Source organism: Micromys minutus, assembly GCF_963924665.1.
Source record: "Micromys minutus genome assembly, chromosome: 10".
NCBI lineage: Eukaryota > Metazoa > Chordata > Mammalia > Rodentia > Muridae > Micromys > Micromys minutus.
The window spans coordinates 6,174,261-6,198,586 of NC_137979.1; the positions used below are offsets into that span (position 1 = coordinate 6,174,261).

Genomic DNA, 24,326 nt, shown 5'->3' on the forward strand with positions numbered 1-24,326 from the left:
GTGTGTGTGTGTGTGTTGTATAGTTTTATTTGAACACAAAACATGTACACAAGCCATCTACTCATTTTCTTCACTGTGTAGCCTGGTGTTGGGATAGGCGACTCTGAGGGCCAGCTGTTCTGCTCTTTACAATGGCTTTTTGGTTCTTAGAGAGCAAATTGTGAGCAATCTCAGCACAGTAAGATTTGTTGCACATCAGCAGCACTTCCAGCTCCTTGACATTGTGGACCAGAAACTTCCGGAAGCCGCTAGGCAGCACGTGCTCGGTTTTCCTGTTACTCCCATAACCAGTGTTGGGCATCAGGATCTGGCCCTTGAATCTTCTCCGCACCCTGTTGTCGATGCCTCTGGGTTTGCGCCAGTTTCGCTTGATTTTCACACATCTTGGTTCTCTTTTTGACGATCTTGGGCTTCACCAGAGGCCGGAGGGCAGCCATGATGCCGCAAAATAGATGGCAGCCACCTTGCAGGCAGCGTTGAGGAAGACTGCTTGACATTCTTGAAAAAAAATTTTTTAATGCTGTTTGATATTTAACATTAAGTCTTTTTTTTTCTGTCTCTCTGTCTCTCCCTCCACTCTTAGCCCCACCTCCTTTTCTGGCCTTTGTTTTTGGTGGTGGAGATGAAACTCCAAGCTTAAGCATGATGACCATGCACTTTCACTGGTGATTTCTGTCTCAGCCTCACTTTTCAGGATTTGAATCTAGGAAATTGGTAGTTAGTCTGCCCTTTAGGCTCTAAGTAGCTTTGTATTTGGGCAGTGTCTTAATTCAACAGTCCTAACTGAAACTTGATTGTCACTGCAATAACATTTATCAATTTGCCAAAATATGCTAAAGGATATTTTCTTTGGTTTTAGCCTCTAACAACAGTATTTATCCTCTATAACAGCATTTTTGTGTACTTCTTTTGTATGTTGTGTAGGTTATATATTAGCTACACCAGAATTTTATAAACACATATAAGAAACAACCTGAGGGCCAGGGAAATGGCTCAGTGGGCCAAAGCATTTATTCCCAGACTTGACACTTGAAGGTTAATCTCTGGAACCCACCCATTAGGAGAGAACTGACTCCCATAAATTGTCCTCTAACCTCCATACATGTGCATAGCACATGTGTGCACTAACTCGCTCACACCCCATGAATGTAAAAATCTTATATTTAAAAAGAAACAACTTGCCTCTTTTTCTCTGTGAGCCACTGAAGATCCTGTTGTCAGCACGGACAGCTGCCCCACCCAGTGTCACCTGGTACTGTGAAAACATACTCAGTTCCCTTCTCATGAGGGGCTCCTCGTGCTCCTCATGCATCTTTGACTTGGGACAGAAAAGGGCAAAAGTCGATGGATTTCTACTTTGAGGCCATAGGGTGTCAGATGAGTAGAGCAGCTCTTCTGAATGTGGTTGCCCACATCTGTGTCAGCAGATACATGGTGAAGAGTTATTGCAAGGATGGCTTTCTTATTCGAGTGAGAGACTCCAGCCTTTCCGTACCATCCTAACCAACAAGACGTTCTATGCTGGGGCTGGCAGGCTCCAGACAATTGTGTGTGGTGCCTTTGGGAAACCCCAGAGCACAGTGGCCAGGGTTCACATTGGCCAGGTCCTTCTGCATGCACCAAGCTGCAGAATGAGGAATCTGTGATTGAAGCTCTGAGTTCAAGATCCTAGATCACCAGAAGATCCACATCTCAAAGAAGCAGGGCTTCACCAAGTTTAATACAAATGAATCTGAAGACATAGCCACTGAGAACTAGCTTATTCCTGATGGTTGTAGAGTCAGATATATCCCCAATTGAGGTCCCCTGAACAAGTGGTAGCCCCTGTACTCCCTAGGGCTTCCACAGTACTCTCCTGTACTCTACCAAATTATGTTCAGAAAGAAATATTACATCTAGTCTGAACCAAAAAAAAAAAAAAAAAAAAAAAAGAAAGAAAGAAAAAAAAAAAAAGAAAGAAACAACTTGAACACAATTTGAAACACTTAGAATCTCTCTCTCCATGCATTATTGTTTGGAAATGTTTTGTCTGTGTGTATATGTGTTTACTCTATGCATGTTTGGTGTCGGATGAGGCCAAAAGAGGGTGTCAGATTCCCCAAGCTGAAGTCAAGGACATTTGTGAAACACTGGATTCTGGGAACTGAACCTTGCACACTATAAGAGCAGTGCTGCTCTTAATCATCACAGAGCCTTCTCTTCAGTCCCAAGACAGAACTGGTTTTACTGCTTATTGTAAATAAGTGAGAAGTGTTTTCCTGGTTTTACCCACTTGTTTGTTTTTTCCTCTCTCATCTGCTCTCTCTCACTCTCTACTCTCCTTTTTAAGGATTTATTTATTTATTGTATATGAGCACACTGCCGCTGTCCTCAGACACACCAGAAGAGGGCATTGGATCTCATTACAGTTGGTCGTGAGCCACCATGTGGATGCTGGGAATTGAACTCAGGACCTTTGGAAGAGCAGCCAGTGCTCTTAACCTCTGAGCCATCTCTCCAGACCAGTACTCCACCTTTATTGTTTTGTTGTTGTTGGTTTTTTTTTTTTTTTTTGGAGGCAGGGCTGCTCTGTGTAGCCTTGGATATTCAGTAGACCCACCTGCCTCTGCCCTCCAAGTGTTGGGATTAAAGGAGTCTGCCAGACTTGGTTTAAAGTAGGTTCTACATATATATACTAATTTCCTCATTTGGTTGATCTGTTTCTTTGCGCCTCTTTTTTTTTCTGTTTTTAAAACAAAATCAAGATAGAGGTTTAATCCTAATTCAACTTCAGGGACAGGAGCAGCAGAGGTCCTGGTGTCACTTAGTAAGCATTTTATAATTTCTTTCATTATTGTCTATTCAGACAAAAGTCTCTGCTGTTCATAAAAAATAAGCTATTCCTCTCGGTTTATTCTAGTGACAATGTAGTAGTACTACTATGATTGGAGAAATGACAATCCCAGTCTTTCCTTGACCACAAATACATTTTTTTTTTAATACAGTTTTAGTTACACTTACTAACACAGCCTAGTTTTAGATTCTGTCTCTGAAAGCCTCCGTTTGCCACTTATTGAGGCATTAATTGAAATATTAATATATTTAGAGCAGAAATGTCGTTTTTAGGGAATCTAGAACAACAGCAAAGCTGAGGTCAAACTGCCATAAGGATGGACGTCAAAGAAGCTGTGCTTGGGACAAAAAGCAATCAAGATAAGGTAGATGCAAAGTAGAGGAGAAAGCTGACATAAGGGTTTGGGTGGTAGACGGAGTGGGTTATATGCCACCAAAGGTACTGCCAGTTAGCATCGTAAGAGAACATGGGCTTATGTAGAAAATTCTTTCCCTCTAAATGTACAAGTTTTAGCTCACTTTCAGGTAGCAGAGTGTTTGAAAAATTGTCATGTTTGGGGTAGAGAGGTTGAAGAGTGCTTGCCTAGAATGGGCAAAGCTCTGGGTTCAGTTCCTAGCACTGGAAAAAATGAGGTTGTTTTGATAGAGTAGTGGTTTCTTATATTGTAGCTGATATTTTCTTTCTGGGTGGCTGTCGAGGATGGTAACGCTTAGTACCAGAATCCTGTGTCAGCACTAACGCCTGTAACTACCCAGAAGCTGACAGAAACTGAAATCTCCATTTGGAGTGTTAAATTGACAGTCAGTACAGAATGTTCAGTTTTTATTTTTGTGATGTAAAAATTGTGCTTCTCCTCATAGCAACATGAACCGTGAAGACCGGAATGTGCTGCGCATGAAAGAAAGGGAAAGGCGGAATCAGGAAATTCAGCAGGGTGAAGACGCCTTCCCACCTAGTTCTCCTCTCTTTGCTGAGCCGTACAAAGTTGTGAGTTATCTTTCTTTAAATACTTTTTCACCCTTCTTACATGACATTTGTGCTTCTAGGGATTAAAAAAAAAATTTATTTGCATGTATGTGCCTCTGTGTGTGTGTGTGTGTGTGTGTGTCTTCCAGGCATACTCTTAGGTCTCTGTAGAGGCCAGAAGAGGATGTTAGGTGCCTGAGTCTGAAGTTACAGGCAGCTTTGAGCCATCCTACTTGGGTGCTGGGAACCAAACTCAGGTCTTTTGGAAGAGCAGTACATGCTCTTACTCATTGGGCTATCTCTTTAGCCCAGTGCATGCCCTTAATTGAAGCATTCTGTGTGGTAGAGGAAGACTGGATCTCTGGGGCAAGGCAGGCTACACAGAGCAATCCTGTCTCAAAGGGATGTTTTTGTCAGTGAGTCTACATTATCTACTGTTAATTAGGTTTTCTGTATTCTTTGGTTATAACATCAATCAAAGATGACTTTCACAGGTGCTGTGTTTCTTGCCTTTGCTTATTTAGTAGGTTTCATTGATTGTATGTTGGGATGTTTCTTATGTATGTTCATTTGTTATCATAGATTAAATTCTCTGATATTCTTCTAATGTATTTAATCATTATCAGTTACATTGGAGTATGTTGTCGGAGGCATTCAATAAATGAAAAGGGGCTAAAGAGATGGCTCATCAGTTAAGAGCATTTCATTTGTTTATTTTGTGTGGGACCCTGGTTCAATTCTCAGCACTCACATGGAGGCTCATAACCATCTGTAACTCCATTTTAGGAGATCTGATGCATTCTTCTTTTGATCTTTGCAGACACTAGGCACATATGTGGTGCATATGCATACGTGTAGCAAAACACACATAAAATGAATAAATAAAATAAATGAATATTTTTTCTTTTAAACAGATTCCTTATATAGCCCTGGCTGTCCTGGAATTTACTATGTATAATAAATCTTTTAAAATTATAAGAAAAATTAGCTGGGTCAATTACTATTTTAATTTTTAAGAAACATTGTTTTTTTTTGTTTTTATTTTATGTGTATGAGTGATTATACTCCCAGTTGTACCAATGTGTATATTGTTGGAAGAAGCCAGAAGAGGGCATCATATCCTTTGGGTCTGGAGTTGGAGAAAATTGTAAGCTGCCATGTGGGTGCTGGGATTTGAACTCTGGTCCTTTGGAAGAACCAAGTACAATGGCTTAATCACTGATCCATCTCTTCAGACCCAGTAGCTATTTTTTTCTTAATTCATTTATTTATTTTATGTTTATGAGTAGGGCATCGGATCCCATTACAGATGGTTGTGAGCCACCATGTGGTTGCTAGGAATTGAACTCAGGATCTCTGAAAGAGCAGTCAGTGTTCTTAACCACTGAGCCATCTAGCTAGCCCCTGATTGCTATTTTTAATTACCCTATCATTGCCCTTATTTTTTAATTACTAAAAAAGAACACTAAATAGTAATAATTTTCATGACTCTGATGTAGCTTTAGTGGTGACATCTTTCTAGCATTTCATTTGCCTTTGGGTTTCATTTCAACAGTTGTTAAAACTTTAAAGGCTTGCATATAGCTTTAGTACTTATTATACATTATGACAGTAATGACCATTGCTGGTTTATAATGAGAGAGTGAGAGAGTATTTTCTCTTCTCCCTCCCTCTCTCCCTCCCTCTCTCCTACCCTTCCTGTCTGTTTGTTCATCCCTCTGTATGTCCATCTGTCTGTTTTTTCAAGATTGTATATTTTCATATAGCCCTGGCTGTCCTGGAACTCACTGTAGACCAGGCTGGCTTTGAACTCAGAGATCCATTCACTTGCCTCTACCTCCCAAGTGTACCCAGCTAAAAAGGGTATTTGAAAAAAAATTAAAAGCAGTGAATCATACTATTATTTACTTCCTAATATAAAAAATAATAAACTGAACCTGTTTGTTGATGTTTTTGGTATATGTATCTTGATTCCTTAAGATCAACAGATTTTTAAATAATCTAAAGTTATTATTAATGTTTTTCCAGTCTCAAAATAAATAGTGGTAGTTCACTTAGCTTTTTTTGTTTTGTTTTCTTTTTAAAAGATAACATTGCCTGTTTTCCAGGCATAAAACTCATTATGTGGCTAGGGATGACCTTCAACTTGGGGTCCTGCCTAGTGCTGGGAATATGTTACCAAGGCAGTTTATTTGTTACTGGGGATTGAACCCAGCCCAGGGCTCTATGCATGCCGTGTAGTACTCTAGCGTCCGGGCTGCATCCCTTGGTTATTTAGTCTTGGCTTGGTTTTAATGCAATCTTTACTTCCTTTTGTATTTTAGTATGGTTATTTTCATATACTTTTTTGGTGGGTTTTTAAATCTCATGTACTTTTTTCCCCCAAAGGAACACATCTTTAATTCCAGCACTTGGAAGGTAGAGGCAGGAGGATCTCTGTGAGTTCAAGGTCTGCCTGGGCTACATAGTGAGATGCTGTCTCAAAAAAAGGCAGCACAATAAAAATGATACAAATTGCCATGTGTTAGTGGCTCATGAAGGGCACTGTCAAAGGAGAGCATGACCCCCTGAAGTCATTTGATCCTTCAAAGCTGTTGTGATTCTTCGTTTGTTTTCTTAGACAAGGTTTCTCTGTGGAGCTCAGGCTGTCCTTGACCTCGCTCTTTTGTGAGGGATTCACCTGGTTTGGTCTCCCCAGTGCTGGGATTAGAGCATGCACACCACTGCCTCTGCTGCCGCTATTATTATAAAATAATAGATACATTTGTAAAAGGAAAAATAGCACAGTAAGTCAGTGTGAGCTGCAGTTACTCCCCCAAACACTTGCTTCCACTAGTCAACAGTGACCCACCTAATTTCAGATACTTTTAATAAAATATTTTCACTATGAGAAATATATATGTGGGCTGAGAGTATGTGATAGAGTCAGCAGTACTCACCCAGTGTGAAAGGTTGTTCTCACTTAGCGTGTGAGAGGTTCTAGGTTTTTGTTGGTGTGTGTGTGTGTGTGTGTGTGTGTGTTTGTGTGTGTGTGTGTGTATTTGATGATTATTTGTAGACATTAACTTTTAAAACTGCGATTTATCTTTAAAAACACTTTAGTCTGAAGATTAAAGAGAGTTTGAAAGATATTTGTTTCACATTATACTAATTTTATATTTTCTTTTTCCTTTCCTCATTGTTTGTAGACTAGCAAAGAAGATAAGTTATCAAGTCGTATTCAGAGTATGCTTGGAAACTACGATGAGATGAAGGATTACATAGGAGACAGGTCTATACCAAAGCTTGTTGCAATTCCCAAGCCTGCAGTACCAGCGACAACAGACGAGAAAGCAAACCCAAATTTTTTTGAACAGAGACATGGAGGATCTCATCAGAGTAGCAAATGGACTCCTGTAGGACCTGCACCCAGCACGTCTCAGTCTCAGAAACGCTCCTCTGGCTTGCAAAGTGGACACAGTAGCCAGCGGAGCAGTGCAGGGGGGAGTGGCACTAGTGGTAGTGGACAGAGGCATGACCGTGACTCCTACAGCAGTAGCAGGAAAAAAGGCCAGCACGGATCAGAGCACTCCAAATCACGGTCCTCAAGCCCTGGAAAACCCCAGGCTGCTTCTTCATTAAGTTCTAGTCATTCCAGGTCTCATGGGAATGATCACCATAGCAAGGAACATCAGCGCTCCAAATCACCTCGGGACCCTGATGCCAACTGGGATTCTCCTTCCCGCATACCTTTTTCAAGTGGGCAGCATTCAAGTCAGTCTTTCCCACCTTCTTTGATGTCAAAATCTAGTTCAATGTTACAGAAACCCACTGCCTATGTACGGCCCATGGATGGACAGGAGTCTGTGGAACCAAAGCTGTCCTCTGAGCACTACAGCAGCCAGTCTCATGGTAATAACATGACTGAGCTGAAGCCCAGCAGCAAAGCACATCTCACCAAGCTGAAAATACCTTCCCGGCCTTTGGATGTAAGTCTCACACTTACAGTGTTTAGCATTGCGTCTGGATAAAGTAATCCATACAAATTTCAGTGAGTTGGACCTGTCTTTTTGCTTTAATAGTAGGAAGTATAAAAATTGTAAGAGCTTAAGAAGAAAAGGTTTAGAGAACAACTTGGGAATGACCCTCAATGGATCCATGTTGCCGTGCGCTTTCCTTCTTGCATGACAGAGGGAACATCATTCATAGTTTTTCAAGTATTAAAATGACAAGTCAAATTATAGACTAAAAGTAAGATTTATCAATAGCTCACACTTCCTCCTTTTGGGCTTATGGGATAGTATAGCTTGTTTGTTTTTACTTAAAAAGAAAATTACCCTTGTTGTTATATAGCATTGCAGATAAATGGAGGTCATAGTTTATGGTGACAAATGTTGGAACTTTTGAATCCACAGAAATCATGATACAGTGTAGTTCTGATGCTGCTTTCCCATGCTCACAGCTAAAATGCTGAGCCAGTCACTGTGACTGCAAAGGCTGACACTGAGAAGAATCAAAGAACTAAGCTGGAATTGTTCTTTGTTAACATACACTAAATTGTCAGGATGACAGATTTCAGTAAAACATTGTCATACAGGCATGATTTATTGTATTATTTTATGTGCATGTATATTGATGCACCTTGGTGTGTTCTGGTGTTCATAGAGAACAGGAAAAGGCCTCAGATCCCCAGGAGCTGGAGTCATAGATGCTGTGAGTTGCCGCATGACTACTTGGAATCAGACCTGGGTCCTCTGGAAGAATAAGCAGTGCTCTTAACCACTGAGACCTTTCCCCAGCACTTCAAGGCTTGTCTTTTAATGTAGTTTATACAATAAAAAAAAGTTGAAAAGACAAAAGACATAGCTCAGAGTTCAGAATGGTAGAAGAAGGAATCAAAGTTAAATAAATGTTTGATAACATTTAGGAATCTTGACTCAGCAAGATAGCTCAGTGAATCAAGTATAAACCTGATGACTAGTTCAGTGCCTGGATACCACAGTGGAAGGAGACAACCAACTCCTAAAAGTTGTTCTCTGAGCCTCTGCCCCATATGGCCTACCCTTCTGTATATACACACACACCATATGCATATACAATAATAGAATTAAATAAAGAATCTTGGGGCCTGAGGAGATTGCTTACTGGCTGAGGGCACTTTCTACTCTTACAGAGGACTTGTGTTGCTTCCTAGCACACAGAGAAGTGGTAATTTGTTCTTTCTTCAAACATTATTTTTGGGACTAAATTTGAGTTTAGTTTTTTGATTTTTATTTATGCCTTAAAATTAATCAGTCTGTTTTCTACAGTTTATAAGATACTAGGTACTATAAGGTTCCCTGCTGAGCCACTATGCATTGTGGGGTCAGAGCTCCTGTCCCTCCTTGGTGACTGGGAAGTCCCTGCTGTGGTTTTGTTGGACAGGCCCAGGTGACTGCTTCCCATCCAAAGCCATTGGTGGGGCCTCTGTGGGATCTTCTGCCAAAATCCCAAGGCAAACTCAAGGGTCCAGGGCCATTTCCATCAAGTTCCCTGTTTCCTTTTCCATAGAAACTTTTGTTTTTTAAACCTAGCTTCCAACATGGCTGCAAAGGCCATGTTCCGTCTTTCCTGTATCACTATAGTGAGGTATTACAGTGTACAGTTCCCTACCTGACCTCGGCTTGCTCGGAGAATACTTTGTTATGTATTTTGTAAGATATAGATTCTATGTTATAATGTCCTATGCAAAAAAATCAATGAAATTGGATATTTTATTGTTTTAACATGTATGCATGTTTAGTGACATTTACATTTTGAAATAAAATTTATGGTTTATTAAAAAAAGATACTAGGTAAAAATGTATACTGTGGCACATATCACTAATCTTTCAAAAGTTCATTTTACTAAGTTTGTGAGGAACTATGTCTCTATTCATATTTTGTATATGAATAACTTTAGAAAATTTTAGGTAGTTCAATTACCTAAAAAAAATTATATTAAAAAAATTTGTAGGAATTGAAGAGATGATTCAAGGGCCAAATTCAGTGGCTGTTCTTCTGGAGGATCTGAATTCAGCTCCCAGCACCTATGGCGGCTCACAGCTGTCTGTAACTCTAGTTTCAGGGGATCATATTCCCTCTTCTGGCTTCCACAGGTACTAGGTACACATGTAGTGCACGGACCTACATACATACACATAAGGAAAGAAATGGATAAATCTAGGGCCTAGAAAGAGGGCTCAGTGGTTAAGAGCACTGGCTGCTCTTCTAGAGGAAGAGAGCCCACCTTCTATTCCTAGCATAAACTCGGGCTCACAACTGTCTTTAACTCCAGTTCTGGGGAATTTAGTGCCCTCTCCTGGCTTCTGCACAACTAGGCAAGCATACACACACACATACACACACACACACACACACACACACACACACACACACATTCAGCCTAAACAGTTACATACATAAAATTTAAAAAATTTTAAAGTTTTGTATAGGAAAGCTATTTCAAAAGTTCTGGCTAGTGTTCTGACTTAAAATATTGAGATCATAACAATTTTTAAATTTTACATAATTTCTAATAATGTTTTTAATATGTTTAGTAAATACTAAAAAAATCTAACAACAATTACTTCAAATCTAATGCCTGTTTCTTTTTCTTAAGGCATCAGTTTCTGGTGATGTAAGCTGTGTGGATGAAATACTTAAAGTAAGTTTCTGTTTAATTATTTTGATGATGTTATTTAGTTATGATGCCTGTTTCACCCACTGTTTCATATTCCTGATTCCTTTGTAACATAGATTGCTTACATGTGTAACTTGGTTATGTCATGTCCATCCTAAATAACTGACTCTTCTGAGGTTCTAGTCACATGCTTTGTTGACTGTGTGTAAATAAAATAAATTCTAGTTTTACTCTTGAAAATAGGAAGAAACAAATTACAGCTGCATTTCTTCAGACTTATCAGTTAGTAATTTAAAGACCTAAAAAAGTCTCAGTAGTTACCAAGCCTTTGCTGACAGTAGTTTGGGTTGTAACTCACCTGTGCATTCTGGTCAGATGCTGTCTTCAAGTATTGATCTGGAATTGCTATTAGACACACTCAAAAAATCTACAATACCCAAAAATGTGCATTCCTTGCTGGAAAGAAGGAGAGAAAAGTTAGAGAGTGACGGTGACTGCTTTCTTGCTCCTAAGAGAAAAACATCAGTCACACATAACTTGTACTGCTTTTTGGAAGCTACTGAATTATTGTCTGTACTTGGGTTTTATCGCATTTTCCTCTGAGACTCCCTGTCTTCGCCTGTTTCCTATGATCTGTTCTTACTATTGAATCTCCCAATCCTTTCTTTAGCTGCTACAGTCTCCCTTCACCATTTTGCTGAACCCGTGTTTTAATGTTCTTCTCTTGTCCTCTGCCTGGGGCATAGTGCATATAAGAAGCCATGTTCTTTTCGTCTTTCTTGTCTGCTGTCTGAGTTTGACATTTTTTTCTTTGGGAAACTTCGCTCCTTCCTTGCCCCTGTGCTTCGTGGTTTGGTTTCCTGTCTACCTTTCCCACTTCCTTTGGTACTTCTGTGGCTTCTCTTTTCTTTCCTAGCTTCTTCTCTTTCTTCTCACCATCCTTAGCTTTATCAGATGACTCGGACTCCTCTCCTCCTTAGTCTCCTATAGGCTTTGGTTTATGTCTCTTAGGTCTTTCTTCTTAGTCTATTTGCCCATGCCTATAAATGTGGAACCCTTGTTATCTCTAATGTCTTCCACACATTCTGTTTAACTGTTAAGTTAGGCTTAGACTTAAATTTTCTTTGAAAATCTTTATTCTTTGCATTTCTTTCAACACAAACTTCCGTAGTTTTAAAAATCCTTACTTGGGCCAGTGAAATGGCTCAGCAGAAAAAAGTGTTTTTCACATCAGCATGATAATCTGAATTCAACCCTCCAGAGTCCACAGTGGGGAGATCACCTACTTCACCTTCACATGGCTCTCTCTGACATCAAATGTGTGCCCTAGCCACATGCCCACACACTCTAGTTTTTTTTTTGTTTGTTTGTTTGTTTGTTTGTTTTTTGTTTTGTTTTGTAGTACTTGAAGACAAGGTTTCTGTATGTAGCCCTGGCTGTCTTGGAACTTGCTCTGTAGACCAGGCTCACAGAGACCCATCTGGATTAAAGGTGTGCTCCACCACTGCCCAGCTCACAGCAGTAGTAGTAGTATAGTAATAGTAACAAATGTTACAACTGTCTTAACTATTTTTGTTTCTACCTTTAAAATTTCCCAACTGTCTTATTATTGCTTCAAGTCTTCCCTTTAGTCCCTGGGCTTCATAGCTCAACTGTTTTTTTAGAGGTAATCAGTGGCTCATCTCTCTCTTGAGGCTGAGATAGCTAAGACCACTATTCAGAGGAAGAATGTAATATCTCAGACATCCCATAGCCAGTCCTCAGCTCTCCTGCTGCTGACTGACTACTTTGCCAAGCTACTTTTTCATTTTTAAGAATAGGCTTTCTTATAGTGGGTGCTAGCTTCTGTCCTCTTGCCTCACCTTGCTGGTAGTAGAGGCTTGCAATTCCACAGTAGATTTTATCACTTCCTTAAAGTAAAATTCCTTGAAACACTTCTCTCCTTTCTCTATATGATAGTACATACTTAGCTGTCTTCCAGAGATCCCAGGACATTTTACTTCTTCTTGTGTCAGGCCACCATTTTCTCCTTTAACTTATTATTTAATTGATGTCTTGTCTGCATATATGTTTGTGCATTGTGTGTGTATATTGCCCAAATATGTCAGAAGGAGCTGTCAAATCCACTGCAGTTGGAGTTACAGACAATTGTTAGTTGCCATGTAAGTGCAACTGGGAATTGAAGCTGGGTTCTTTGGAAGAACAGCCAGTGCTCTTAACCACTGAGCCATCTCTTCAGTCCCAAGCATTCACTTTTTTAAGACACACACACACACACACACACACACACACACACACACACACACACACACACACACACAGAGTCTTGTATATAAGAAATGCTAATGTGTATGTGCTTTGTTATTGTTTTCTTGTTTGGCTAGTTGTTTGGGTGGGGTGTGGGTGTGGATGTGGGTGTGTGGGTGTCTGTGGGTGTATTCTAAGGGAACATATGTTTCCCCTTGAAGTTTAGGTACTTCTAGCAGTACCTAGAAGATTTTCTTTGTTTCTTTGTTCTTACTAAATATTTAGTCTACATTTTTTATGTAGGACCTTGACATGTGGCCTTGAGTGTTTCAGTGCCCAACTAGCTTGATGAAACAATTATCAGTTGCACATATTTTGGTATTTGATTTGTGAAATTCCAATTCTAGAAACCTGAGGTGCAGAAGTTTCCATGTTCCTTTCATAGGTTTTTGTTTCTATTCAAATTGCAATCACACTGTTTCTAGGAACTCTGTTATAAACATAAGAAGAAATCTGTCTAAAAAGAATATATGTCTATTGAAAAATACCCTTGACGGTTCCTCATCTATTTTTCGTTAGCAGTGTGGCAGGGATGCTGGCTGTGCTATTGACGATGGCCTTCTAGAGCCGGATACAGGCAGTAATACAGGAATCTAATAGACTAGAGAGCAATTATATGCAAGTGGCTAGTGCTTTGTTGTTGTTGTTGGTTTTTGTCTTTCCACATTTTTTATTAGTTCTTTGTATATTTTGTATAATGTATTTTGACCATCTTACTCCCAACTCCCCCTTCCCTATCCACTCAACCTTAGGTCATTTTTCTTTTTCCCAGCAAGTCCAGTCTGTGGTGCTCATACAGTCTTGGATGCATGGCCAACCACTGGGCTTTGGTTGACCTACCAAGAGCCACACCCTTAAAGAAAACAGACTCTCTCCCAGCAGCAGCTAGATCTTCGTTGTCAGTAGTTTCTTAGCTTGGGGTGGGGCTCTGTGCCCACCTCCCTTTCTGCCCATACACGAGGCTCCTTATAAGAGGTTGTCGTGGACGCCGTTTCTTCTCTCTTCTGTCATTCTGTTGTCCATCCTTCCAGACTCATGACTTTTCATATATAAATATTTACAAAGGTGTAGACTGTGATTTGTGTTTGACATACATACACTGTGGATATCATTTCATATCATGGTTGAATTTCTCATTTTAATGTCTGTCTGGTGTTCCATTTTTTTTGTATGTCTGCTAATTTGTTTACTCTATTGTTGGATATCAGAATTTTTAACATTTAAAAAAATCTATGAGTCCTTGGAATCTCTTAATGTATCTTTATATAACTGTGGTTATAGCTACAGTATCATTTTCTAGGTATCACAAGTCACCTTTAATTTACCTAATGACTAAGTTTAAACAAAATGCTGGAAATAAAATATACCCTTATTCTAATTGATACATTTGATATAAATATTGATCCTCTGATATACACATTGTTATCTAGATTTACTTGGATCATTTTTCCCCTCGTAGACAGGGTGTTATTAGCCCAGGCTACCTTGAATTCTTCCTCTCAAGAGTTCAGATTAGAGGCACATGCCACCATGCTCAGCTGTTTATGGCATAATTAGATACAAGGCATTGGATAAAATCAGATCCAGGGACTTTCTTACCTGTTTTCTTCCCAATATGCTTTTGAAATCTCTTTTCTGTTTCTTCACATGACTAGAATTTTCACTCAGCATGTGAACTCTGAGGTCAGACTTCCTATAATGAAATTCTTGTCCATTATTTACTAAGCACGCAACCTTGAGTAAATAATGTTAGCCTTGTTCTTCCATTTCACCTTAAATAAAGTTAGAATCATAGCTACCTCAAGATTTGAAAAAATGATTGACAAGCAAAACATTTATCATAGTTTCTGATCTACTAATAGTAAAGATTAATGTTAGCTGTTTTCCTTACTGTCATCTTCTTCCTTCCATTCTCACAGCAATATCTTTTTTGAGTAGCATTACATAATACAACTTAGTTAGGCATGGTGGCTCCTGCCTCTAATCTAGCACTTAGGAGGCAGAGGCAGGAGGATCAGCATAAATTCAAGACTTCGTTGGTGTACATAGCAAGCTAAGGGAGCCTGGGCTACAGAATAAGACCCTGTTTCAAAAAATAAGCAAACAAACCTCTCAGCCCTTGTATTTTATTGCAGGCTGATTTCTATAACTGTCCACAGATTTTATCATTCTACCCATATACCCCTTAAAGTCAGAGAGGATTTGTTATTTCCTGCCCCATCACCAGCCGTACCACTTGCACACAGTTGTGCTTTATTAATATCCATTGGCTCACTGTGCATAGTTTTGGAAGATTGATCAAAAACCAGTATTTCTAAGTAAAATCTGGTTTTTAGCTGTATAGATTTGTAAACCTTGTCCTGGTTGAAAACAAACTGTAATAATTACATTTCAGGAGATGACGCATTCATGGCCTCCCCCTCTAACGGCTATTCATACACCATGCAAAACAGAACCTTCCAAATTTCCTTTTCCAACTAAGGTAAGTAAATAAAATGTGTCTTTGATGTAAGAAAACTCTAAATGACTCAACTAAAATTACATGAGTTCAAAACTGTCTTGCCAGTCCCTGCTGGAAAACACAACAAACAAACAAGTAATTTTAAGTAATAATGATTTCTATGAAGAAACTTTAAAATAATAATAGAATTGAGAGCATCTTTGACTGAGAGGTACTTAAAATTTGGAAGGCAATATGGGGAGAGAGTTAGAAAAAAGGCATTGTTACTGCATATTCATGATATTCTAGGCTGAAGGTGACTAGGACAATTGAGGTTGTTTTCTGAGGAGCCTCAGAGCCTAGCCACAAACATAGTTACATCTTATGAAAAGGAGCCTCACACAACAGTTTTCAGCCCATCTAAACTGCAGATTAATTTTTAAACATAAATTTATATGTAAACAATATAAAAAACAATATAAAAGGCTGGGTATAAGCTCACACTTGTGATCCCCCACACTATGAAAGCAAAGACGTGAGGATCAGGAGTTTAAGGCCAATCTGGCTACATTTTCAGAATTCAAAAATCCCATTGTCCCCAAAACAACCAGACAAAAATACATTCTTATGTAAAAGCTTGTTCAGGACTCCTAATACCAACTTGTCCCATTCTTGTTTTCTAGGTCATTCAATTTCATGTGTCTTTGAAAACCTTTTCATACCATTTTCATGCATGTGTACAACTCATAAGTGTGTGCTCACTCCATATAAGTGTTATTTCCATTCAGACTGTTCTGTAGCATTGGTCTGTGAGCAGTGCTCTTGCAGCCCTGCCAGGTTGTTACTTAGAAGGATTTAGTACCTTCTCAATTCATCTAAAGTATAACTTATCTGACTTACTTAGCCATTTCTCTTTAGTGTTTAAGTTACCATCAGTTTCAGTACTACAAACATTTTTTTAATGTGTGTGTGTGTGTGTGTGTGTGTGTGTGTGTGTGTGTGATGTATGGTGAGTGCTATGAGCTGTTTCTTTCCACCATCTGGTGTCAGGGATGGAACTCAGATTGTCAGGCTTGGCAACAAGCACCTTTTCCACTGAGCGATCTCACAAGCCCTCATTTTTCTTAAAATATGGGAAATACTAGTTTTGAGCATGTGTATATATTTGTGTGTATGTAGTGAAGGGGTGCAAATTCTTTACTCTTGGGTGTGGGGGCTGGAGTCCACATCAGTGTCTTCCTCTATTGTTGGCCTCCCCCCAGTCCCCAAACAGAGTTCTCTGTGTAGCCCGGCTCTCTTGGAACTTGCTCTGTAGACCAGGATGGTCTTGAACTCTGATGTAACTGCCTTTGCCTCCTAAGTGCTGGTTGTGTGCCACCACCACCCAGCTGTTTCTTACTTTTTGACACAGTGTTTCATGTAGCCCATACTGTCTATGAATTCTGTATAGCTTATAATGATCTTAAACTTTTTTTTGTTTTTTGTTTTGTTTTATCTTAAACTTTTAAATTCTTATTTATTTATTTATTTATTTATTTATTTATTTATTTATGAGTATGCTGTAGCTAGACACACCAGAAGAGAGCATCAGATCTCATTACAGATGGTTGTGAGCCATGATGTGGTTGCTGGGATTTGAATTCTGGAAGAGCAGTCAGTGCTCTTAATCACTGAGCCATCTCTCCAGCCTGAACTTTTTTAAAAATGTATGTTTGTGTGTGTACATATCTATAGGCAAGTACACACACCCATTCGTGTGTGTAGAGGGTAGAGTGAGACAGTTTATGTCCTCTTCTATATGGCTTTCTGCCTCACTCCCTGGATGTAGGCTTTCTCTGAATTTCAAGCTCACTATTTTTCTGAGGCAAGTAGGCAGCAAGCCTCAGTGATCTTACTGTTGTCATCACAACCATCCTTCTTTGTGTGTGTGTGTGTGTGTGTGTGTGCACTAGAGATAGAACTTAGGCCCATGAAAACAAGCTGTTCTCCTTGTTCTTGAGTATATTGATAAGGCTTTTTTTTTTCCTCCTAGAAAGCTTTTAATGAAAATACCAAAATTTCTTTATCCATTTAGTTGTTGATGAATATATGTTATCTCCACTTTTAGGCTGTTTAATATCTATAAACATTACTGTATATATTGTAGAATTATGGGCTTTTTTCCCTTATGAGTAAATGCTAGTGATATGTGAAAAGAATGGCTAAATTGTGTGGTAATTGTATATGACACTTAAAAGATGCTGAGCACTGTTCTTTAGAGTAACTGTAACACTCTTGTTTTACCCTCTGAACCACTCAACAGTGTGTGGTAGTCAGTCCACTTGTTCTATCTGGGCTTCCAGCTTAGTTGTTGATCTGTTTGCTTTTATTTATTTTAGCAGGTGTATTAGAAGTATGTCATTATCTTAATTTATACTTCCTTTAAGACTGGTAATATTGAACTATCCTTTTTCTTGTGTTTATTGGTTGTTCCTCTATGGGTTGCATAATACCATAAATGTGCTTTAAATTTTTTGAAAGACTTCCATATAGGAAATGGGTACCCTGAACTGAGGTATGAACACAAAATTGACTTGTGTTTTATATAGACCTTAAATGTACAGCTTGAAGGTAATTTCGGGCATCTTTGTTTCACTGGCATTTTGACTATATCCATCATACAAGGTTAGGTAACTGTATCCATCATATAAGGTTAGGTAACTGTATCTATCATAAATACAGGTATGTAATTTTTCTGAAGTTGCTTTGATCAGGGGTTTTGTCACACCAAGAAAAATCACCAATGGGAGGCAGAGGCAGGTAGATCTCTGTGAGTTTGAGGCTAGCCTGGTCTACAAAGTGAGTTCCAGGAAACAAAAAACAAAAAGGAAAAGTCACTAATGTGATTAACAAATATGAGAATATGAAAACAAGGACTGGGGCCGATGAAATGGCTTAGTAGGTTAAGGTATTTGCTACCAAGCTTGATGACCTGAGTTTGACTCCCGGGACCTACATGGTGGAAGAAGAAAATTGACTCCCACAGGTTGTCCTCTTTTCAGAGTGAGTCCTGGATCTCACTCTGTAGACTAAGCTGGCCTTGAACTCAGAGATCTACTTGCCTTTGCCTCCCAAGCATTGGTATTAAAGGTATGCACCACCACTGCCTGGCTCACAGACTGTCCTCTTATCTCCACATGTACAACATGGTTTGTGTATACATCTGCACAACAGAAATAAAAGTATAAAGATAATTTTAAAAAAGGACTGTGAGGATTTACCCTTGGTTTTTACTAAAAAGCTTCAGTTTCTTCCCTTGCTAGAAGGGCACCCACCCTATAGTTTTTCATTTTTCTTATCCTTATCTCACGGCCATAGTGTAAGCTGCACTATCCCTTTCCTGGACCATGGAGGTCTACACTCTAAAACGTTCTCAAAGGTCTGCTTCAGAGTCCTTCCAACACTACTGCTTAGAACCAACAGGATGATACAAAGAATCAGGCTCCTGACTGAACACTGTGGGTACATCTTAGTAAATTGGTACAAACGTCCAAGCCCCTGTGGTTGCTAAGGTTTGAGATCACCTGGGTCTTCTGTTGGCTTCTTAAATATTCTCTCAGAATCCACTTGTCTTCACACCATCCACTCTGTCTTCTTTCTTATGCCAGTCACAGCAAACGCTCTCCATTCTCAAAACACAAGTTTCCTTTTATCTTAGGCCCCTGCCTAATGTTTCTGTTTATTGTTGCTCATTTTGTGTATTGACTGTGTCTAGGTGCTGCAACTTCAGCAAAAGCAAGTACACGGTAGCTTTTTGTTTTATTATTATACTTAGAATCTCTGCGCATGTAGGTCAGAGATAACTTTTATCTGTCTGCCTGTCTGTTTGTCTTTCTGCCTCTCTCTCTCATTTATTGAGACAGGGTCTCCATTATAGCCACAGCTAGTCTGGAACTTTCTATGTAGACTAGGCTGGCCTAGAACTCTGTAAGAGATCTACTTGCCTTTGCCTCTAGAGTGCTGAGACTAAAGCTGTGTGCTACTTATCTTTGAATGAGTTTTTGTAGTTTGTATTTTTCCTTTTTTATTCTTGTTCTCCTCCCCTCTTTCTCCCTTATTGAGATATGGTTTCTTCAATCCCAGACTGGCTTCAACTTGGTATGACACAGAACTCCTGATCCTTGTACCTCAACCTTTGAGAGCTGGGGTCACAATCATTACTGACATGTACCACTCTTTGTGTGCGACTAGTATGGAGCCTAGGACTTCCTGAATGTTAGACAAGCTCTCTACTAATTGAGCTATATGTTCCTGGACTTCCATTTTTGTATACTAGTTGCCAATGAAGTTAACAATTTTGATATAAGTTTTTCATAATATCCTCACTTATTCAGTAATTTACATTTCTGTTTTTAATGTTGACAATTTGTTCTTTTCTGATAGCTCTTTTTAGAGTTTGTTTTATTAATCTCATCAGATTTTTTCCCTAGTTTTTCTTTTTTTCTTTTTCATTCCTACCATAATTTTTATGCTTTTTCTTCTTCCTTCATTTTAAAAACTTTTTTTCATTAAAGTGTGGTTTTCCTTTTTTTATATAAATATTCTTTTAAAGCATCACAAATTTTAATATTTTGTATTTTGATGACTTTTTATGGCTAACTTTTAAGTTTTTTGTAATATTTTAGAGTTCTCAAGTATTTGAGAGATTTTTCTACATATTACTGAATTGTGGATTAATTCTGCTTGGGTCAGAAAGTCTAGAAACTAAGGTTTATAGACTTGTTTGTGATATTTCTAGAAAATTTCAAGTTTATATCTGTGTAAAGATTAGGGTCATACCTAGAGGTCATGTATGCTCGGCCCTTAAAATTGATTCATTTTGGTGGGTGGGGGTGTCTTTAATCCCAGCACTTGGGAAGCAGAGGCAGGTGGATCTCTGAGTTTGAGGCCAGCCTGGTCTACAGAGTGAGTTCTAGGACACCCAAAGCTACACAGAGAATTTACCCCACTCTCAAAAAGTTTTTTGCTATTTTAACATTTTTATTTGAAAAATAGCTTTATATAAAGGGGTATTATCTCTGTGTAAACAGCCTCCCAGTAAATGTTGTTAATGGTGCTGTAATTACTAGTTCTGGTGAGAATGGAAATGGGTTCTCTTTCCCCTTCCCATGTCCTTTTTTTTTTTTTTAAATAAATATTTATTTATTTATTTTATGTATATGAGTACACTGTAGCTGTCTTCAGACACACCAGAAGAGGGCATCAGATCCTATTATAGATGGCTGTAAAACACCATGTGGTTGCTGGGGATTGAACTCAGGATCTCTGAAAGAGCAGTCAGTGCTCTTAACCACTGAGCCATGGCTCCAGCCCCACCATGTCCTTTTAATTTTCTCTGTACTCCTCTTCCCCCAACCCTATCCAACTGCTTCTATGTCCTAGGCTGGCGTCAGACTATCTATGTAGCCAAGAATGACCTTGAAGGTCTGAGCCTCTTGCCACAGTCTCTGAATGGTAGATTGTGTGTCACCATGCCTGGCTTATTATCTTCAATCAGTATTAAATAAAGAAGATAAAAAACCTTCTCATGCAGTTAGCATAGTTTTTTGCTTGTCATTCCTTTCTGTTTGTTAAGCTTTCTATCTGATGCCAGTTCTTTCTGTGTAACAATGTGTGTGTGTGTGATGTGTGTGTAGTGGGAGATACTATCTTGCTTTGTTACCCAGCCTGACCAGAATTCCTGGGCTCAAGTTATCCCCCTGTCTCAGCTTCTCAAGGTATCTGGGACTACTGGCAAGCACCACAGTGTTAGGCTGTTTTGTTTGTTGAAATAGGGCCTCACTGCAGAGCTCAGGCTGGCCTGGACTGCAATGTCCTCCTGCTTCTGCTACCTCTGAGAATCAAGTATTACCATGCTTGGCTCCCCCCACCCCCTGGTTATAGAATTCTAACTTGTAGATATTTTGGCTTGAATAATTTATATGTATGTTATTCTTTTCTTGTACTTGAGGTTTATTGAGCTTAGAATTGTGATTTATAGTTTCTACCAAGTTAGTAAAACCTTTGCAGTTATTTGCAGCACTCAGATTCTTTTCTCTCTGCTTCCTTCTTCCTGCTTCAAGGACTGTGGTTACAGAATGCAGTCTTCTGTTTTGTTGTCCCATTCTGTATTGCTTCCACTGCTATGCTGTAAGATTCTGTGGTATCTTATATACTGTTGGTCTCAGTTACTGTATTATGATCTCAGATATGGTTTGTACTTCTAAATTTCTGCTTTTTATTTGCTTAACATAGTTAAGTTCTATTCCAAGCATTAGATTTGACAGCCACTCTTGTTGATGACAACCTTTAAACATTTTTTTTTGTTTGTTTGTTTGCTTGTTTTTTAGATAGGGTCTTCTTACTATGTAGAAATACACTTGCCTCTGCTTCCCGAGTGCTAGGAGTAAAGAGATATGACACCACACCCATCTACAAACTTTTTTAATAGAAAGCTTTAGCATAATGAATTCACTCTGTAGCCTGGCCTCAAACACAGATCTGCTTGCTTCTGGGACCAAAGACTTGTGCCATCATTCCTGTGCATGGCAGGAGTTTCCACTTTTTGCATAATTCACAAAAATGACTTCTCGGCTGCTTCTCTATTTACTAAGGTAGTTCTTCTGTAGTGAGATTTTGTTACATCTGAAAGTAATAATTTACTGATGATGTAATTAATCTATTTAGTATTATAGACAAGTGCGGCCACTGCCACAGTTGCAGACTATCTTTGTCACCTTTTGCATAAGGTAATTTCATGCCCTTTAACCATTTTCCCTTACTTCTCGGCCCTAAATAAGTGAAAACTAAGAATACATGGTCTTTATGGCTGTAACCTACCCAGTATAGACTTGTACACTGAAATAAAAGTCTACAGCTCTGTACAGTACAAATAACAGTCCATTATCAAAGGGGATTATACATATACAGCATTCTAGAGGTTTTCTCTCCTCCTTTTCTTAATTCCTGTTTTCTTAATTGATTAGATATAGTCTTGCTATGGAGCCAGACTGGCTTTGAATTCAATCTTCCTGCCTCAGCATGTTGACACTACAAATATATATCTTTTTTTTACTTTTCGCCTTTTTTCAGTGATAGGATTTTTACTACTGCAACACATCCTTAGTTTTCTTTTCAGTTTGCTTCCTTTTTGACACAGTTTTACTTTATGACTTAGGCTGGCCTGAAACTAACCCAGTCTAGCCTCAAGCTGAGATCCTCTTGTCTCAGCCTGATTACTACAATGACAGACACGTGCTACCATCACTTTCTTGATGGTGTCCTTTGAATCATAAAAGTTCTTAATTTTAATGAAATCCAACTTATGTGTTTTTATATGTATATGATACATCACAACAAGAATTCTCTGCCAAATGCAAAGTCATTAAGATTTGCTACTATTTTCTTTAAAAGCCTTTACGTTAACTTTATTCTTTTGGCTGTGGTTCTTTGGTTATCTTGACAAAATGTGTTGAAAAGGTTATTTCTTCATTGAATGATCCTGGCATCCTTTTTGAAAATTAGTTGACTTTTTGTAAAGATTTATTTTCTTTATGTATATGAGTACACTGTAGCTGTCTTCAGACACACCAGAAGAGGGCATCGGATCCCATTACAGATGGTTGTGAGTCACCATGTGGTTGCTGGGAACTGAACTCTCTGGAAGAGCAGTCAGTGCTATTAACCCCTGAGCCATCCCTCTAGCCCCTAGTTGACTAATTTTTAGCAGCAAAGATATATTTAGTTATCTTATTATTTTGGTTGCTCTCTCCCAGAAAATTCTGTCATTAAAACAAGATTTTAAGTTGGCTTTTTAATAAATCTGTATATAAGTTTGGCATTATATTTTACAGCATACATGTTGTATATGAAATTATTTGGAAAGTTAGGTTTCTGTTTTACTAAAGCTTCTCTAGTACCAGGTTCTGTATTGTCATAGAGATTTAAGTATGTGCTCTGTTTTGGGGAAGCAGATGTAGGAAAATCTCTGAATTTGAGGGCAGCCTGATCTACATAGGGTTTTAGACCAGCCAGAGCTACATATTGAGACCCTATCTGAAGAGAACAAGCAAATAAATAATTTAAAAAAGTACATGAGAGTTTCTTCTTTACAATGTTATGGGTTTATAAGAAACTAGGGACAGAAAGTAGGAAGGGAGCAGAGCGGAATGGGACACCCATACGGGAGCAGTTTCTTTGTCGACATGTACTATATTTTGAAGGTGTTGTAGATGGCACAGCTATTTTTATTTAGTACACATGTATATCTTTTTATTAAAAAAGACTTATTTATTTTATATAAGTACACTGTAGCTGTCTTCAGACACACCAGAAGAGGGCATCAGATCTCATTACAGATGGTTGTGAGCCACCATGTGGTTGCTGAGATTTGAACTCAGTGCTCTTAACACACTGAGCCATCTCTCCAGCCAAGTATATATATTTTTTGAGACAGGCTCTTAGATAGCACAGGCTATCCTCGAGTTCACAATATAGCTCAGGATAACCTTCAATTCCCAGTTTTTTCGCTCTACCCACCAAGTATTGGCAGTATAGTTATATGCCACAACACTTAGTTTATGGGACTTTGGGGATTGAACCCAGGACCTTGTATAGTAAGCAAATGCTGTCTATTACTTACTCCCATCTGTAGTCCAAGCACTTTCTCAAGACCAAGAACTAAAGATGTACTTTTATAAAGTGTGTGTGTGTGTGTGTGTGTGTGTGTGTGTGTGTTCTATGCCGGCAGGCTCAGGTACCCAAAGGACTATGAGAGGGTATCTTATCTTTTGAAGCTTTAATTACAATGGGTTGTGATCTGCCCAACATGGGTGCCAAGTACTGACCTCAGATCCTCAGCAAGAGCCTACTCTTAACACTGAAACATCTTTCTAGCCCCAAGACTGACAATCTTGAAACTATGTGACCTCGATAGGTCTCTGAATTAGATTATACGCGTCATGGGTGCAGCTGAAAAGAAATAGAGACTCTTTGGTGGCTTTGTGCCATTTCTGTAAGCTCCAATAGTCTATTTAGATGGGGCATCACGTTCTCCAAGTATTTTCTGTCATATATGTTGAAGCATTTTTATCAGTTGGAGCTTTTCTCACTAATAGAGCTTT

General features: G+C 38.9%; 1 protein-coding gene and 1 pseudogene across 3 annotated transcripts in view; one reads left to right on the plus strand and one right to left on the minus strand.

Annotated features, from left to right (window-relative positions):
- AFF4 (ALF transcription elongation factor 4) overlaps nucleotides 1–24,326 on the plus strand; it is a 69,415-nt gene that overhangs the window by 17,750 nt on the left and 27,339 nt on the right. Inside the window, exons 2-5 of one of the 2 annotated variants that reach the window (XM_080922853.1) lie at nucleotides 3,694–3,820; nucleotides 6,988–7,767; nucleotides 10,419–10,463; nucleotides 15,142–15,228. In XM_080922853.1, the coding sequence (XP_080778979.1) occupies nucleotides 3,698–3,820; nucleotides 6,988–7,767; nucleotides 10,419–10,463; nucleotides 15,142–15,228 (1,035 nt within the window). In that variant the 5' untranslated portion in view covers nucleotides 3,694–3,697. The remainder of the gene's footprint in view (nucleotides 1–3,693; nucleotides 3,821–6,987; nucleotides 7,768–10,418; nucleotides 10,464–15,141; nucleotides 15,229–24,326) is intronic. The other variant, XM_080922854.1, reaches the window with a different exon arrangement.
- LOC308425868 (large ribosomal subunit protein eL32-like) lies at nucleotides 58–478 on the minus strand (annotated as a pseudogene). The gene has a single exon. The product of its transcript is annotated as a large ribosomal subunit protein eL32-like (transcript).